General features: G+C 36.2%; 1 protein-coding gene across 1 annotated transcript in view; it reads left to right on the top strand.

The window, feature by feature from the left end:
• FYB (FYN binding protein) overlaps nt 1–17,013 on the top strand; it is a 96,341-nt gene that overhangs the window by 50,394 nt on the left and 28,934 nt on the right. The window contains exons 3-6 of the mRNA XM_008568506.1: nt 11,111–11,157; nt 13,171–13,190; nt 13,739–13,773; nt 14,746–14,866. Coding sequence (XP_008566728.1) covers nt 11,111–11,157; nt 13,171–13,190; nt 13,739–13,773; nt 14,746–14,866 — 223 coding nt within the window. The remainder of the gene's footprint in view (nt 1–11,110; nt 11,158–13,170; nt 13,191–13,738; nt 13,774–14,745; nt 14,867–17,013) is intronic.

Genomic DNA, 17,013 nt, shown 5'->3' with positions numbered 1-17,013 from the left:
ACCATCACCACCACCACCACCACCACCACCACCACCACCACCACCACCACCACCATCACCACCACCACCACCACCACCACCACCATCACCACCATCACCACCACCACCACCATTGCCATCACCACTACCACCACCACCATCATCATCACCACCACCACTACCACTGTCACAACCACCACCACCACCACCACCATCACCACCACCACCGTCACCACCACCAGCACCATCATCAACACTACCACCATAATCACCACCACCAGCACCACCATCACCACCATCATCATCACCACCACCAGCATCATCACCACCACCACTGTCACCACCACCACCACCATCACCACCACCACCACTATCACCATCACCACCATCACCATCACCTCCACCATATTTTACTGACTGCCTATGATGTGCTAGGCATTTTACATACATAATCTCTATAACCTTACCAAGTGGGTAGTATTATCATCAATTCACAGATGAATGAAAGGAACTTTACAGACCAAGTAACTTATGCAAGATTATGCAATAGTGTAGCATAGAAATTTGAACCAATATCAGTATGAGTTCAAGTAAATGTGTGCTTTAAACTGCTAAGCTAAACAGCCTCCTTTAAATAAAATTTTTTTAAAAACACAAGTTTTCTCTTAGAATTTGTATCTGGATGTTAAAAACCTAGAAGACTTTTATTCAAGCTCACTTTCCACTAAATTTTCTTAGCTGGTCCTTTTTAGAAATGTCAACACTGTATGGGTTACTGTGCATGGGCTCTTGTATCCATAATTTACTAGAATAGCTGGTTGAGGAAAAAGCAAATGGAAGATTGGAATAGAATGATATATCATTTTAAAAAGAAATATTCAGGCAATGGCAAGCATAGATCCTGATGGCAAGGCATATTAGATCTTCCCTTTCCTCTTCTATAAAATTTCCTTATGTGGTTCTCCTTGACCACAAATGTAATATCCCAACATATTTAGTACAATTTGTTTTCCTTCACTTCATTTCTTCTACCTGATTGATGTTCTTTACAAGAAAAGTACTTAATTTAATATTCATGTAATAGAAACTGTTAATAACAATATTTGATCAACAGCTTTTCTTAAATGCTTGATAACTAAAATTTAGAACAGGGATTGAAAATCCATTTGTCATGGGTAGCCACCACTATTTTTCACTTTATTATGCCTTCTTGGAGTTTTAAATATAGTTTCTACAAGGTGTTAGAGCAGCTTAATGGCTAGTATCTTATTGCTTGTCTGCTTTATGCATTTATATTATCTGTACACCCTTTCAGGCATTTGAGTTTTTGAATGCTAATTTAAGGACTCTAATATCTCATGATATTCAGCTACTAAATAAGAATGTAAGGTATCTGCCTACTAACATGTAAGCACTAAATAAATATTAATTTAATTAAAATAATTAATACGTGTTCTTCCATATATATATATCTGATTTATATGTAAATTATTCTTCTTTCCCATGCATTAAATCCTATTTCTTTTTAAAATTTTTTTCCTAAAAAAAAAAAATTTTAACCCATTAAATTTTGATCTTAGTACTTCTGAATTTTATCATGTGATCCTGTCCCAGCTACTGGCTTCAGTGAGGCTTCTGAATCCAGTATAATTCTACAGAAAAATATCAATACACAACTTGAGCATAATTCCTGAAAATTTATAAGACATAAAGGGTGATAATTGTTTGATTGAAGAAATTGTGGAGAGGAGAAATATTTGGCACTATTCCTACTGTTTCAGGAGTTCTTATGACAACCCCTATGTTTCATGATGCACTAAAAGAACTCACAGAACTCAGCATATAGTGATACTCATGGCTAAGACTTATTACAGTAACACATTAAGGACACACAGCTGGGTTCTAAGGAGAAAATGTACAGGCAGCATCTGGAGACATCCAAGCACAGGCTTGCAATACTCTCTCCCTGCAAGCCTGGGATGGAGCACACTGAGAGTGCTCCTTTCTCCTGCGATGAAAATGCAGTGCATGTGTAATGCAGATTTCCAAGAAGCCCATTTGAGTCAGTGCCCAAGGGTTTTATTGGGGGCTGGTCACATAGGTACCTTCTGTCTAGCAACTACCAAAATACCGGAATTCTAGAAAGAAAGAAGGTATTCACCATAAACTTATACAGTGTAGGCACAGTGAAACACATCCATTAGGCAACTTTTCATATCAGTGTACAGAATTTTATAGAAGCTGAGTTCCCAGCATACAAGCCTCAAACCAACTGTGGTAGTAAGTTCTAAAAATAGCAACTCCATGCCTCTTTGTTTACTCTTTTCTGAAAACCTACTCCCTAGAATCCATCATGATAAGGTATGAAAATAAATTGTGGAGGGAAACAGTCCTATAGCATGGACTACTACTTCGTGAGGATACTGGCCAATTTTCCAGCTTTGCAAGGAATTCTTTCAAAGAAGACAAAGTTGAAAAGGGCTTGCCGACCAGCCAGGGTCAAATTCTCACTTATAATGTTGTTTTCACCAGAAATTAGGAAAATCCACCAGTAGTAAGAAACTTGACCTCATCCCTCTTTCTGTCTTCTTAAGAACTCCTAATTAGGCAGTGATTCCTCTCAGAGTCACCAACTCCACAAAGTGCATCCTCTCAGAAGAAAGATAGACAGAAACCAGAGTCTTGGATGTTATATTGCTTGTATAAACTGTAGTTGGAGTATCGGAAAGATTAATTGTCAGATAGAGCAAAGAGAGGGCATGAAAGCTAAAGACATCTGTAAGCTAATTTTTTTTTTCGAAAAGGAAAATGTGGTGTATAATGAAAGACTTTCAAGTTCCCATCAGAGAGATCAAGTAAATTCCAAAATGAAGAAATATCTGGGTTAGAAAATTTCCCCCAAGTAGAGGAAGCTAAATTAGATGTGTAGAGGAAATGAAAGTAAAATGGATCTTGATATTCAGGCTCCAAAGCTTCTATGCCGCAGGGAGGGAGAATTGATGGGGTGGTCTTTAGGTAGAATTGTGAAAGATATGGGTATTTCTGTGCTGCTTCTCACACCACCACCCCTCAAAACACATACGTGGATGTCTCCCATTTGCCTCTCCTCTCTAATCAAAGGCCACACTCAGGTCAAGATCTAACAGATCTTTTTATAGTTACTCAACAAATATTTTTTTGAGCCACTACTTTGTGCCTTTGTAATAGGAATTTAGGGAATATCAGTGAATAAAACAAAGATCCTTACCTTCATAAAGCAGGGGGCAAAGAGACAGAAGAAATAAAGAAAATGAACAGGCAAAGGACGTGAAGTACATTAGGAAGTATCAAGCCCTGTGGGACAAAACAGAGCACAGAGAGGTAAGGGTAGCTCTTTTTATGGACGGTGATACTCGTGCAAAGACTCAAGACTCAAACAAAGGAAGTAAGGGAGTTAGGCATGAAGGTATCTGGAGGAAAACAGTTCCAGGGAGAGATGGCAAATAGAACAAAGGCCTATGATTTCTAAGGACTACAGAAGAGATCACAGGGGCTGGAGTAGAGTGAGAAAGCGGAGGAGTAGAAGGACAAGACTCAGCTCATGGAAGGCCTTGGAGTGATGATACAGACTGTGGCTTTTATTCTAAGTGAAATAGGAGCCACAGAAAGAGTTTGACCACAGCAGTGATGTTTTCTGACTTATATTCATAAAGATCACCTTAACAGCTGTGCTGAGAAGAGACAGTGGGTGGGCAAATGCTGAAGCAGGGAAACCAGCTAGACAGATACCGCAGAAATGCAGGCAAGATAAGGAGGTGGCTCTAACCAGGACGGTGGCAGTGGAGGTGGTGAGACGTAGGCAGGTTCTGGATGCATTTTGAAGGTAGAGACAACAGAATTTGAATTCGGGGTCTGAAGAAAAAATGCAGAAAAAGAATGGTTCCAAGGTTTTGGGCCTGAGCCACTGTAAGGATGATGCTTCTGTCAACTGAAATATGAAGGGTGAAGGTGAGCGTGTTTTGGGGGTGGGGAAGATCAGGAGGTCATGGCTGTGTTAAGTTTCAGGTGTCTCTTAAACATCCCAAGGGAAATGTTGAGAAGGCAATTGGGTATAAGAAGTAGAGAGTTTGGGGGCCGGCCCGGTGGCGCACGGGATAGTGCGCCGCTTGGGAAGCGTGGCGGCGCTCCCGCCCGAGGGTTCAGATCCCACATGCAGACCAGTTCCCGCTCACTGGCTGAGCGAGGCGCGGGAGCAGCGCCGAGGTTTGCAATCCCGCTGCCGGTCCCCGGTCTGGTACGGGGGCAACACTGAGGGTTGCGATCCGTTGCCGGACATGGAAAAAAGACAAAAGACAAAAAAAAAAAAAAAAAAAAAGAAGTAGAGAGTTTGGGAGAGAGTTCTGGGTGAAAAATCTAGATTTGAGAGGCATAGGAACATATTCCATTGAGGTCATGAGACTGGTTAAGGTGACCAAGGAAGGGATTACAAATAGAAAAGAGAAGAACCAAGCCCTGGAGCACTCCTACTCTACAAGGCCTGGGAAAAGAGGAAGGAACAACGGGGAATAAAAAGGAATGACCAGTAAAGCAGGTGGCCTGAACCCCAAGTAAAGGAAGCGCCCGAGGAGGAGGCAGGGAGCAACCCCGGCAGACACTGCTGGAGGCCAGCTCAGTGAGGGCTGTGGAGGTCAGAGCAGGTGAAAGTGTCCTGAGCGGTGGGGATGAAATCGCTTTCAAGGAGGATGAAAGGAGAGGAACTGGAAAGAGCAAGTATAAACAACTCTTTTCAGGAGAAAAGAGAAGCAAAGAAATGGGGCAGTAACTGGTAGAGATCAAGTTAATTTTTTTTTTTAACTTGAAAGGGGATCAAGATAATTTTTTTTTTGAGATGCAAATGACCACATGTTTGTATGCCAATGGGAATGATTCAGTAAAGAGGAAAAGCTGATAATGGTGGAGAGAGGGGAGAATCCTGGAACCAAGGATAGAGCTACTGCGATCTGGTGCTTAAGTGAGGGATTGGCTTCGCAAAGGAATGAATGACAGATAAGCTTTGCAGTTCTCCCTAGATCACAAAGTAGAATCTCTCATCGGGATCAAGGAAAGAATTTAGGAGAGACGGTGACCTTTATCACCTGAAACCTGTTCTGCCTGCTTCTAAATCTGTTTCCAGAAGTAACATATGAGAATATCATATAGATCAGGATGTCTTAAGAGTGTAAAAGTTTGAAGGCCAGTGAGAATCAGAACTTATAAATAACTTTGAAAATAAAGTCATTGAGGCCAAAGTTATATTTTAAATTGTATTGTTTCCCCACCTAGTGGTCAGGAATCAGTTGGTTACATTTTCTGCTACTTTGCTCAAACATCTGAAGAGAAACTGAAATGGGTCAAATGAACTAGTTTATCATTATGAATGTGGAAAGCAACATCTTTTACTGTAACACATTTTTTGGTATCATTTTTAAAATCAATTATAATTCAACAGCATAACTAACTCTTCATATGAGAAAAGAACAAATGCTTGGGTACTCTAGCATACAAAACAAATTACATGGTTATTAATAGCAGTGAGACAGGAAAAGTGAGGTAATAAGAAGTAATAAATAATGGGAAGTGACTAAGGTTGGAAAAGGAAAGCTTAAACAGTTCTTCCCCTGAGGTCATTCATAGCTAAAGGGTTTTGGGGTGGTGGTGGGGGGACTGTAAAATTGGAGGAAACGTAAGAATTTATCATTATAAACTTTTTATTAATTAGAAATGCTTAAAATTTTCTGGAACTTGAAACTTGTCATATACAAGTCATCCACTAGCAGAAAGTCCTATCTGACTTTATTTGTAAAGCATGACTTAAACAAGTTATAATTTTAAAATTCTTCATGGGTTAAATATAGGAAGACATGCTCCAGAGAAAAGTCCACAGGATTTCATTCTTTGTAAGGGCAGGTATGGCACAAGATTTTACATGTTGCTTAGATTTCCTCTTTCTTCTTTAAAAAAACAACAAATGCTGATGATTAAAAGCCAGATTCATAAATAGCAAAGTATAAAGGTCAACAGCTGTACATCTTTAAGCATCAAGAAATAGAGCTCTAATAGCTTTCTAAAAACAACAATCATAATATGAAATTAACTCACTTTTCCCATTTAATTCTACATCCTATAGCATAAAAAAAGGACTATGCTGAGAGGTCTTCTTGAATAGACTTATTATCACAACTGACAAGCTTTCTTTTCTTCCTTTTTTTTTTTTTTCCTCAGTTTTCCATGACTTGGGCTGTGACTAATTCCATTATTTTTCCGCTAATTTCTCTGTGGGGCTTTTCTCAATGCCTGGAACACTTCAAGCAATTGGTGGCAGTTTGCTCTGGGTTTATTTATGACATTGGCACCTATTTCTGTTCCTCATCTTTGTCCCTTTTATTCTTCACTATCATTGCTATGGTGATCACTATTTCATATCTACGGGGTATTTTAATGTTGTAAATATTATAAGTTTAGACCTATATAAAATAGCACTAAGGTTTATACACTACAAATAATGAATGCTTTGCATGAATGCACAAGCACAAGTATGCAAATGGACTTTATTTTACAAGTGTTTGTTATTCATCCTAGTGTTTTACATCCAATGGTCTTTTTGATTTAATATCCTTTTTCATAAATGATAATAATTCACTTTAGTAGTAAAAGTTAGTTCAGTCTCTTGGTACTACTGGGACATCATGAACTCATCCAAACAATCAAAGACCTATTATGACAAGAATTATTCTAATAGCTTTATAAAAATGACAATCATGATAATAAATTAACTAACAAAGTAGCAATCCCTTTCCTCAAGGGGTTTATTGCCTGGTAGTGAGAAGAAAGACCAGCAAGCAATTACGCTATAATTATAAAGTTATACAGAATAATCACTGTAATGGATGGATGACACATTGAAGTATCAATAAGTGGGTTTAAGGGAGTTGGGATAACTTCACAGAGGAGGGAATATTTAAGGAGATGCTTTAAAAAGTGTGTCCACAAGCAGGAGATGGTGAGAAGGGAGAATTATTCCAGAGAAGGGAAGCATGGGCTTAAGCACAGCAAAACAGGAAACCAAGAGTGCTCAGAGTGTATCTGAGTTCAGTATTAATATGAGAGAAGAAAATGATGTAAAAGGAAATGAGAAATAAAGCTATAAGAGAACAGAGCTGACCCTGGGAACCTCATATGCCACAGAAAGGCTGTAGATTTTATTCTGTGGACAGTCAGTGTATTTTCATCTAAGGTATTTATCCCTTTTTAATTAATATTCAATTCACTAAAGTTAATAATGCAAAAGCCTAATTTATTTTATGTGCTTAAATTTACATTTTATAACTCATTATTCTATTTATACATCTAGTAATTTTTATTTAAGTAAGAATTATTTTCAGGGGGGATCATTGATTTATGATTGGATAACTCAAGTGGTTCAGACTAAACTTTCAGATTCAGAGTTCTGTTTATAAATTTAGTTAATGAAACTCTCTTAGATGTTTTACGTCGTATGTACAAATTTAGTATATTGAATTTCATTTTTAAGTATGTCAAATACATGAATGGACAAATTCAATGATTCCATTGCAAAACTCTTTCAAGAACTTAAATGACTTTTGTAAATCTATTAAATTGATCTACATCTAGTTCTCTTAAATACTCTAATAGCATTTGCAATTAAATTTTTCTTATACTTTTTAAGAAGTATATTTCTTATGAAATATTTTAAGCATACAAAAGGCAGGGAGAATAGTAAAATGAACCCCCACATCCCCTTCACCAACTTCAACCATTATAAACTCATGGCCAATCTTGTTCCATCTGAAACCCCACCCACTTCTCTCTTCTAATACTATTTTGAAACTAATACCAAACATCATATAATTTCATCCATAAATATTTCAGCAGGTATCTGTAAAAAATAGATCGTGTGTATTAGTATAAAATATCAAGACGATGTTTAAAATTTCAGTTGTTTCTTACATCGTTTTGTGTGTATTTTAAGTTCATTTGAGTAAGAATCCAAAGTCTATACATCTTCATTGGCTTATATGTTTTATAATTCCCTTTTAGGTATAGGTTTACTCTCCACTTCTTTTTTTGTTTATTCCTTGTAATTTATTTGGTGAAGAACTCAAGTTGTTTGTGGGCACTGTAGTTATCCCTAACCTAGATTTGCTGATGGCTTCTCTATAATATAGCTGATGTGTTCCTCTCTCCTCTCTATTTCCTGTAGATTGGCAGCTGGATGTAGAGGTGTCTTGATCAAATTTAGTTTTTTGTGTTTTGGTTTTTTGTTTGTCTTCTTTGTTTGTTTGTTTGTTTTTGTAAGACTCATTCCTAGATGATGGTGTGTTCTTTTACCAGGAGCTCATAATGTACGCTTGACTCTCCTTTTTTAATGTGAACAGTGACTGACACTACCTAGAGTCCTTACTTTTCAACTAAAATGTAAAAAGTCGAAACCACAGATTTTAAATTGATGTGACAAATCTAACTGAATGCTCTCTTATGTAACAAATCTCTTAAATATTGCCAATACTTAAAATATTGAACATACATATATTATACCAATAATTATAAACCTTATTTCACAAAATTTTTTACCACGAGTTTGGCTCACTCCATCATTTCCACACTTAATTCTGAATCTTTCAAGGACTAAAAAGACTCTTTAAGGGAGATGAGTGTCTTGTCATGACCAATTTAATGGGTTGCTTAACTGAACCTTCACACTTACTTTAATAGAAATGGAAGCATGTACAAGTTTAAGTTAAATTTTCAGTTTTCAATTTTTTTTAAGTAAGTTTATTAGATTAACTGCTGATCACTACACATGTTTGCCATCTCAGGTAAAGACTGAGACATATATATTCATGGCAATTGTTCCTGTGCCACAAATGTACCCACTGAGCCCTTGTTATGGTGCTAGTGATAAGAAGGCACTTCCAGCACATGATCTTCAAACGTGGTTAGTTTTGCAACCAGCATGTCTTGGGTTCAAGTAACAATGTTTCCTAATTCATTAAGTAGTTTGAGTATTGAACATGAGAGTGATATAATCATATTTTTGTGTTAGAAAGGTCACTTTTGTAAAAGTTGGAGAAAGGACTGTCAGGGTGGGAAAGAAGAGGAGCAATTCTGGTCACTAGAATACTAGCCAGATGGCTCCTGCAAAAGTCTACACTAGAGATGGTATAATCCTGTTCTCATGTCTAGCAAGAGAAGCTGAAGAGGGAAGGAAATTATAGGAGATATTAAATACGGGGAACTGACAGAACTTGACCACATTGATGTGAGGCTGAAGAAGAGTAAGAAATAAAGTATGACCTGAGTCTTGAGTGGATATATAAATTATGGCACATTCACCAAGAGAAGAAACCTAGTAGGGAGAACAGGCATAGGCTGGGATGAAAAAGGGAAACCTCAATTATGTTGATATGCAACTGGCTATGGGGCATCCCAGTAAAAATGTATATAGATTAGTCTGAAACTCAGAAGAGAAGCCTGGGCTAGGGATGTCAACATGAAAGTTATCAACATTAAGATAATATGTGAAGCTTTGGGGATATATAAGAACATTCAGGGACAACCGTAGAGTGGGGGAAAAACAGAAGAAAGCCAAGACCAGAACACTATCACCTAAAGGGGAAGTCAAAAGAAAATAAACCCACAAAGGAAATTGTGGGACAGTGGCCAGCGAGACAGGAAGTGAGCGAGGAGATATTTCTCATGGAAACAAACAAAGGAGACTCAAAGAGGGCAATACAGCTAATACTGTCACGGGCCATGAAGCAATCAAGTAAGATACAGGCTGAGAGGTGTCCAGTGGACTTGGCAATTAAGATTTCTAAGAGTAGTTCCAGTGAAGGAGTGACAATAGATTGTAGTCAATGAAGAAAGGAGTGGGAGGAGAGGAAGAAGAGCCCGCGAGTATAGACAGCATCTTCTAGGCTGGGAAAAGAATGCGGTAACACATAGAATTCAGAAAGGCAGAGAAGTTTTTGTTTTTGATGGATGAGAGTAGCTTGGGCTGAGGGAGAAAACTAAGAATGAGATATTTAGAGGTGGGGAGTGGAGGAAGAAGAGGCATATAATTAATATGACACCTGGAAGAGAGGGGCTCATTGAAGGAGTAAAATCACTGAGAATTCAGATGGGATTCAGGACACGGGTGGAGAGAAGAACTTTTGTGGGGAGAAGGTAAGGATGGGTATAACTGCACATAAGTTTGTGGGTTAAGGAAATGCATTTTCTGAAAAGAGTTCACACTCAATAGCTGCTGTTTTATCAGTGAAGTAAGAAACAGGGTCATCTAATTATAGGGGAGAGGGAAGAAATCGCAGGTTTGAGGAAAGCAGTGAAGGTTTTGAATAGGTATTGAGAAGGATGATGTAAAAGAAGGTTGACTAGAAAAAAAGAGTAATGAGATTATAGAATAGTGCCAAGGTACAGCTGAGACTGGATCATGGAATAGTGCCAAAGTACAACTGAGACTGGATCATGGAATAGTGCCAAGGTACAGCTGAGATTGGAGTAAAATTGGAGTCAGTAAAATTGGCAGTTTTCTCCAGCTATGATAATCAGCCTGGGGATAAGACTAGAAAATGTACATAAATCATTAGGGATTTATGGGGCCCAGGTATTGATAATGCTGTTAAGAGCAGGTGGAGTAAAGCAGTTAGAACGAAGCATCTTGGAGTCTAAGCCACAAAGTGATGGAAGTAAAGCCAAGAGGAAACCATCTGAAGAAGAAAGAGTCAGGGATTGGAACTAATTCTCTTTGGTATATATGCCATAGAGCCAATCAAATGCCTTCAGAATCCCAGAATTGAATGATTTATTTACTGCAGATGTAACTGAAAGCATATTACTCTCCAGAAGCAATGAATTATTTGTACATGTCTGCTATAAGTGGACACTGCTGTACTCAAGCTTCCCAATTCTCCATTTCTGCCACAGTAGTAGCATAAATATATGGCTAAAGCCTATTCTAGTGATGTATGAAGTGTTCAAGCAGCAAATATTAAAGAGAAAAGAATAATTCAGAAAACGATCCTTTTTATTTTTTATTATAAGATAAGCATCTACTTGTTTCATTTTTTCTTTTCTCCTTTCTTGTTTTCAGAAGCCCTGCCAATGAGGAAAACCAAGATGGTTTCATGCGTACAGATGGTAAGAGGCAAAAGACATTTTATTTATTTGTTATCTTAGGTACAGAAGTTTGAGTTAAGCATTTTCATAGGGTCACTTATGGGTCCTTGTCATCATTGGTTCATACAGCACCGCTCTCATTTTACTTGTTTATTCCCTTTATCCTCACAACCCAGCCCCCGTTTTCTTCTCCCTTACTGTAGACAAATACTCTAATGTATTTTTAATGTGTATGTGTGTGTTTGAACACATTCTTTGCATAGTGTGGTGTGCATGCATATATATAATTTACATAAACAGCATGTTATAGGTCATTGGGTTTTTTTGCACATTACATTCGGGCCCATGCGTGTCACCATGTGTACATCTAATCTGTTGCTGTTTGCACTGCACTCCATCGTTTGCATCCGCATGTTACTTGCCTCCAACTCACTGGTACCACAAATCCTCCTGCAATGCACTTTCTCATGCCATGTGGGATAAGTCCAAGACTTTCTTTAAGGTATATATCCAGCAGGGGAGTGGTTGGTCATAAGCTATAGAATCCTTATTTTCACTGAGTAGGACTAGAGTGCCCTCCAGAAGAGAAGCATCTGTCTACACTCTCATCAACAGGTCATGGAGGTTCTATGACCCTACCTTTCACCAGCACATGGCATTATTCAGCTTTCCAATTTTTTTCCAGTCTCACATGTATAAAATGATATCTCTTGATTTTCATATCTCCGCCTAATCTCAAGTTTGAGCGCTTCACTTGCTTATTAGTCTTTGTGGTTTCCTCCTCTCTAAGTCGCCACTTTCTATCCTTTGACCATTTTTTTTCTTGGGGTTGGTATCCTTTCCTGGTTGACTTGCAGGAATCCCTTTATATTCCAGACATTAGTCCCATGTCAGTTTCAAACATTTGCAGGTATCTTCTCTCTTTCTGTCCATTGTCTATTAGCCCATATTGTTTGTTCTTCATTGATCATAAATAAATTTTGATATAATCAAATTCATTGATTTTTGCTTTGTAATTTATGCTTTTTCAATTTTATTTGAGAAGTCTTTGCTCTAGGAAATAAAAGTGTTCTCTTATTTTTTTCTATGAACTTGATCGCTTGTATTTAGGCCTTTGATCTCTTTGCAGTCCCCCTTAGGAGTTACTAGAAATTTAGAGTTGTTGCCTTTTAAATGGAGCCAGTTTTCTCATTTTCGTACTCTAGACAATTCATCTTCTTCTCATCAATTTATAGTGCTACCTTTACACTACATCACCTCTGTGTGTGTGTGTGTGTGTGTGTGTGTGTCCTACATGAGTGTGCTTATGTAAGTTTGTGTGTCACTGAGCTCTGCTCTATTCCATTAGTCTATTTGTTCTTATACCAACTGTTTTTATTGTTAATATTAGTATTATTATATTATTGCTCTTAATATTAGATTATGTCTTGATATCTGGTAATTAATTTATATTACACTGAACTCTTGAGCAGTAAAATATTTTTTTAATCTAGTTAGCTTGATTTGTTTGATACATAAAAGCAAATCCTTGGGAACAAATTAGTCGAAAAGGTGAGCTAATGACTTTTTTGATAATTCTCTGTTTGACACAAGCCCATAGAACCAGATGTACATGCCTTTTATAAAGGGAATAATTGATGTCTTCATTATTTTTTTGCTTTTGCATTATTTTGCAATGAAATAATTTTATAATTACGTTATTATAAGTATCAGAAAAGCTATAGTAAAAATCTAAGTCACATTCTATTTTTTACTTCTATGTTTTTGATAAAGCATGATTTCTGTTAGATGGCTTTTGCATTATTTTGCAATGAAATAATTTTATAATTACGTTATTATAAGTATCGGAAAAGCTATAGTAAGAATCTAAGTCACATTCTATTTTTTACTTCTATGTTTTTGATAAAGCATGATTTCTGTTAGATTATAAACTGTTTTGAGTGTTATATTAAATCCAATAATCCTATATTAAAGTGCTTCTTAATTTCTTAATTGCAGTATATTTAATTTTATTCTTTTTCATTAATCCTTTAGGTACTGGAAATCTAGATGAGGTCAGATTTTCTTCTTTTTTTTCCCCATAGTATATTGCTATAACTATATGATAGATCTTCAAAAAGTTCATAGAAAGATTTGTATTATCTTTAATCTGTTTTCCATGAACTTTTTGAAGTACCCTTGTATTTAACAATTATTGTGATTCACTTCCTATTGATATAAACCAAACAAATGAAAATTCTTATGAGTAATGATGATATTTTTCCACTTATAATCTTATTTCATCTAAAATGCTTGAGACACTAAACACCAATCATTACACTGACTTATAGTCATGTAGTGCTTAAGTTTATGTCTGGCAACGCACCTGAATTATAAAGCAGGATGGAAAATGAAATCTTTTGTGCTTGCTTTCCCAGTCTATGTCTAAAGAGGAAAAAATATTTTAAACAGCCAAACTTACATAAGTTACATAACTTACATATACTTAAACTATATAATCTTACAAATACTTGTTAGTTACTAAGTATTTGATGAATATAGTATGTGTATGTTACCTTTCTAAGTAATCAAAATTAATCATTATCAATGTTTCTCTTGGCAGGAACAAGAGAGTGAAGGAGAAACTTATGAAGATATGTATGAACTACATCTTTACCATGAGATTTTCCTTCTAAGATTAATATTATGGTTTGCATGAGAGAGAGTAGAACTATGACACCACAAACGGGGAAAGCTTTATTTGTTCAGACAAATGGCATATAATGATGATCTTTATTTTAATACAAAGGACTAAAACTTTTTAATTCTCTAAGGATTTCACAGAGGACTCTGTAAGAAAGGCTGTGTGAGAAGCCAGAGACCTGCAGTCTACCAGATAAACCATAGGCAGGGAATGAGTCAGGAATCCGTATTTCCTGCTGTCAGTGTGTCCTTGGGCAAATGAATTAATTTACATGTTATGCTTTCTTCATCTGAGCAGTGCTTCACCCACAGGGGTGCTATGAGAAATAATTTAACATGGCACCCAGATGCCAAAGTTTCAGCCTGCTGAAGTGGAAAGATACTAAAAAAATAGCTCAAAAATGGGTTTCTAGGTAGCCCAGGCTAAGAAATTTCTTGGAAAGTGGGTGAAAAGTATAAATCAATATGTTATTTTGTTGTATGTTGAGCTCAGATATCTTAATTTTCTCTATCCAGTTCTTGTTCAACCAATGCTGACTAAAGTTTCTGATCCAAAGTTTGGATGTGTACCTGAGAACGCATGCACATGTGTGCACATGAAAGAGAGAGAGGGAGACAGAAAGAGATAGAAATTGATTCTATTCATGCCCACATGCAGCAAGAAAAGGACCTTCATACACAGCATTTTCCACTTGCTAGCACAAGTTGTAAGGAGCCATGGGAAGGTGTCCTCAGCTGTGTGCCTCCTACTGGTTTTAAAAACAATCTAACACATTCAGGATTCTGACAACCCTTGGCTTTTCGGCTTCATCTATACTTCAGATCTCATCTTCCATAGTGGGTAGAAGCCTCTTTAGATAGTGAGCCCTCACACTGTCACATTGACACCTGCAGATGCAGAAACAACCAAACAATTTTTATTCACAGAGAATCATCCAAAGAACGAGAAAAGAAAAGGGAAAAGGAAGAAAAGAAGAGATTGGAGCTGGAGAAAAAAGAACAGAAAGAGAAAGAAAAGAAAGAGCTAGAAATAAAGAAGAAATTTAAAGTAAGAACTTAGTTGCTCATGGGTGAAAGAGTAACATCTTTATATAACTTTCATACAAAAAGAACACCATTCTTGAAAACTTATACAGTCGCATAACTACTTAATCATTGTTTTCTGAAGAATAACTACTTCAGAACAGTGCGTTTTTGTCTAATACGATCCCTTATCTTTGCACTAAAAAATGTAATATGATAAAATCCAAGTAAAATAGGGTGGCTTATAATTAATAGGCACCTAGGAAATTTTATGTTGATTGAGTGAATGAATCCTTGGTTATTTAAACACATCTTATCTCTCCTATTTATGCATTGCATATTAGCCTACTTATACTATGAGCTCAGGACCACACACATAGATCTCCCTGTAGTGTGTATTACACTGGTGAAGGGACACAGTGTCTCCTGAAGGAACCAGACCTGTCTCAGAATAAGATTTCTATGAGCTACTCTAATTGCTGATGTCTGGCCTGACTTACATTTTTGCCTTCATTTTAAGCCTACATACACGCCAACTTCTGATACCTGCTATTTCTCAACCCTCTTTGTCTACGTGGTTATCTGACCTCTGTCTTCTTTGATCTCTGGTAATTATGTGACTTCTGCTATCAATGACATGGCCCAGTTGATATGGGTCTGGTATGTTAGATATATTTAGAGTGATTATCTCAATTACAAAACTATTCTTGACTTTAAAAGAGATTCATATCATGGTTTCTTAAAAAACTTTCTCCTCTGGAGCATTTAATATATAGTTTGAATTATAAAATTTTGATTTGTATGTAACTTCCCTGTACATTTATTGTATTAAAGCAAAGGTTCAACAGTATAGTGCAGGGAAAACATACAGCTTAGAGTCAGTGGACAGATGTGGATTCAAATTCCAGCTCCACATACAAGTTATGTGATCTTGGGCTTATTACTTAACTTCTCTGAGCTTCAGATTCTTATTCTTTAAAGTGAAAATAAATGATACTTCTCCAGAAAATTTTTTATGGAATTAAATAAATAATACGTGGGAGGCATTATATCTGTCATAGATTCTCATTAAATTTTGAAAAAGTTTACTATATATAAGTAAAATTATGATTACAGTATGAATATTAAAACATTTTATTTACACAGAATTCATGGCTACCAATGTTTATATTTTTTCAAGTGAAAAATTAATTTCTTAAATGAAAATCTATATAATACACTTTCATGAACAGATTTGTTTATAGATTTGAAGGAATGATGTAATTTTCTCTTTTGGAGAAATTAGTTGTACACTCATTTGTTCAAATAATATCTTTTTAGGAAGAAACAAATAGGGTATAGAAATCATACCAGTAAACTCAACAGTTTGTCTAGACTAGGATTCACAAACTATATTCCTTCTGCAAGATGTTAATAGATATTGGATAAAAAAGTTAAATAAATGTATGGACTTAGCCCCATCAATATCATGACATACCATAATTTATCTTAAGCTATTTTCTTTACTTCTTAGTGACACATAAATTTTTTTAATTTATTAAGAAAATAATTTATTTTTTAGTTATTATTTTCTGTATTTCTTAGTGACACATAATTAAGGATATATGTCTTACAATTCATGGCACCATAAATTTAATAAAATAGAGTTTCTTCAAAAGTCACAATGCATATTTGCACAATTACATATCAAAAAATCCAGGAAATTCTGTTCAAATACACTAATTTAGGATTAGAAAATTAGTAGTTTAAGGTTAATGATCTAAACTGGATTATTCCCCTGCTGTCAAGAAATGCCCATGTTATTCATAATATTAATTTTCAAAATTTCTCATAACATTTGTTTGCTGGTTTATTTATTTATTTTTTTTATTTTTATTATTTTTTTTTAATTTTTTTTTGTCAATATACAATGTAGTTGGTTATTATGGCCCATCACTGAAACCTCCCTCCCTCCTCCCTCTCCCCCCTCCCACCCAAGAACGTCCTTTCCATTTGCTTGTTGTAACAACTTCAAAAGATTGTAGTTGTTATATCTTCTTCTCCCCCCCCCCCCCCCGGATTTCTTTTTTGTGTGTGTATGTGAGTGAATTAATTAATTTATTTTTAGCTCCCACCAATAAGTGAGAACATGTGGTATTTCTTTTTCTCTGCCTGACTCGTTTCACTTAATAT

This window comes from Galeopterus variegatus, unplaced genomic scaffold, assembly GCF_000696425.1.
Source record: "Galeopterus variegatus unplaced genomic scaffold, G_variegatus-3.0.2 Scaffold418, whole genome shotgun sequence".
Taxonomy (NCBI): domain Eukaryota; kingdom Metazoa; phylum Chordata; class Mammalia; order Dermoptera; family Cynocephalidae; genus Galeopterus; species Galeopterus variegatus.
The sequence above is the reverse complement of the archived record's forward strand: the minus strand, read 5'-3'. Positions and strand labels throughout refer to the sequence as shown.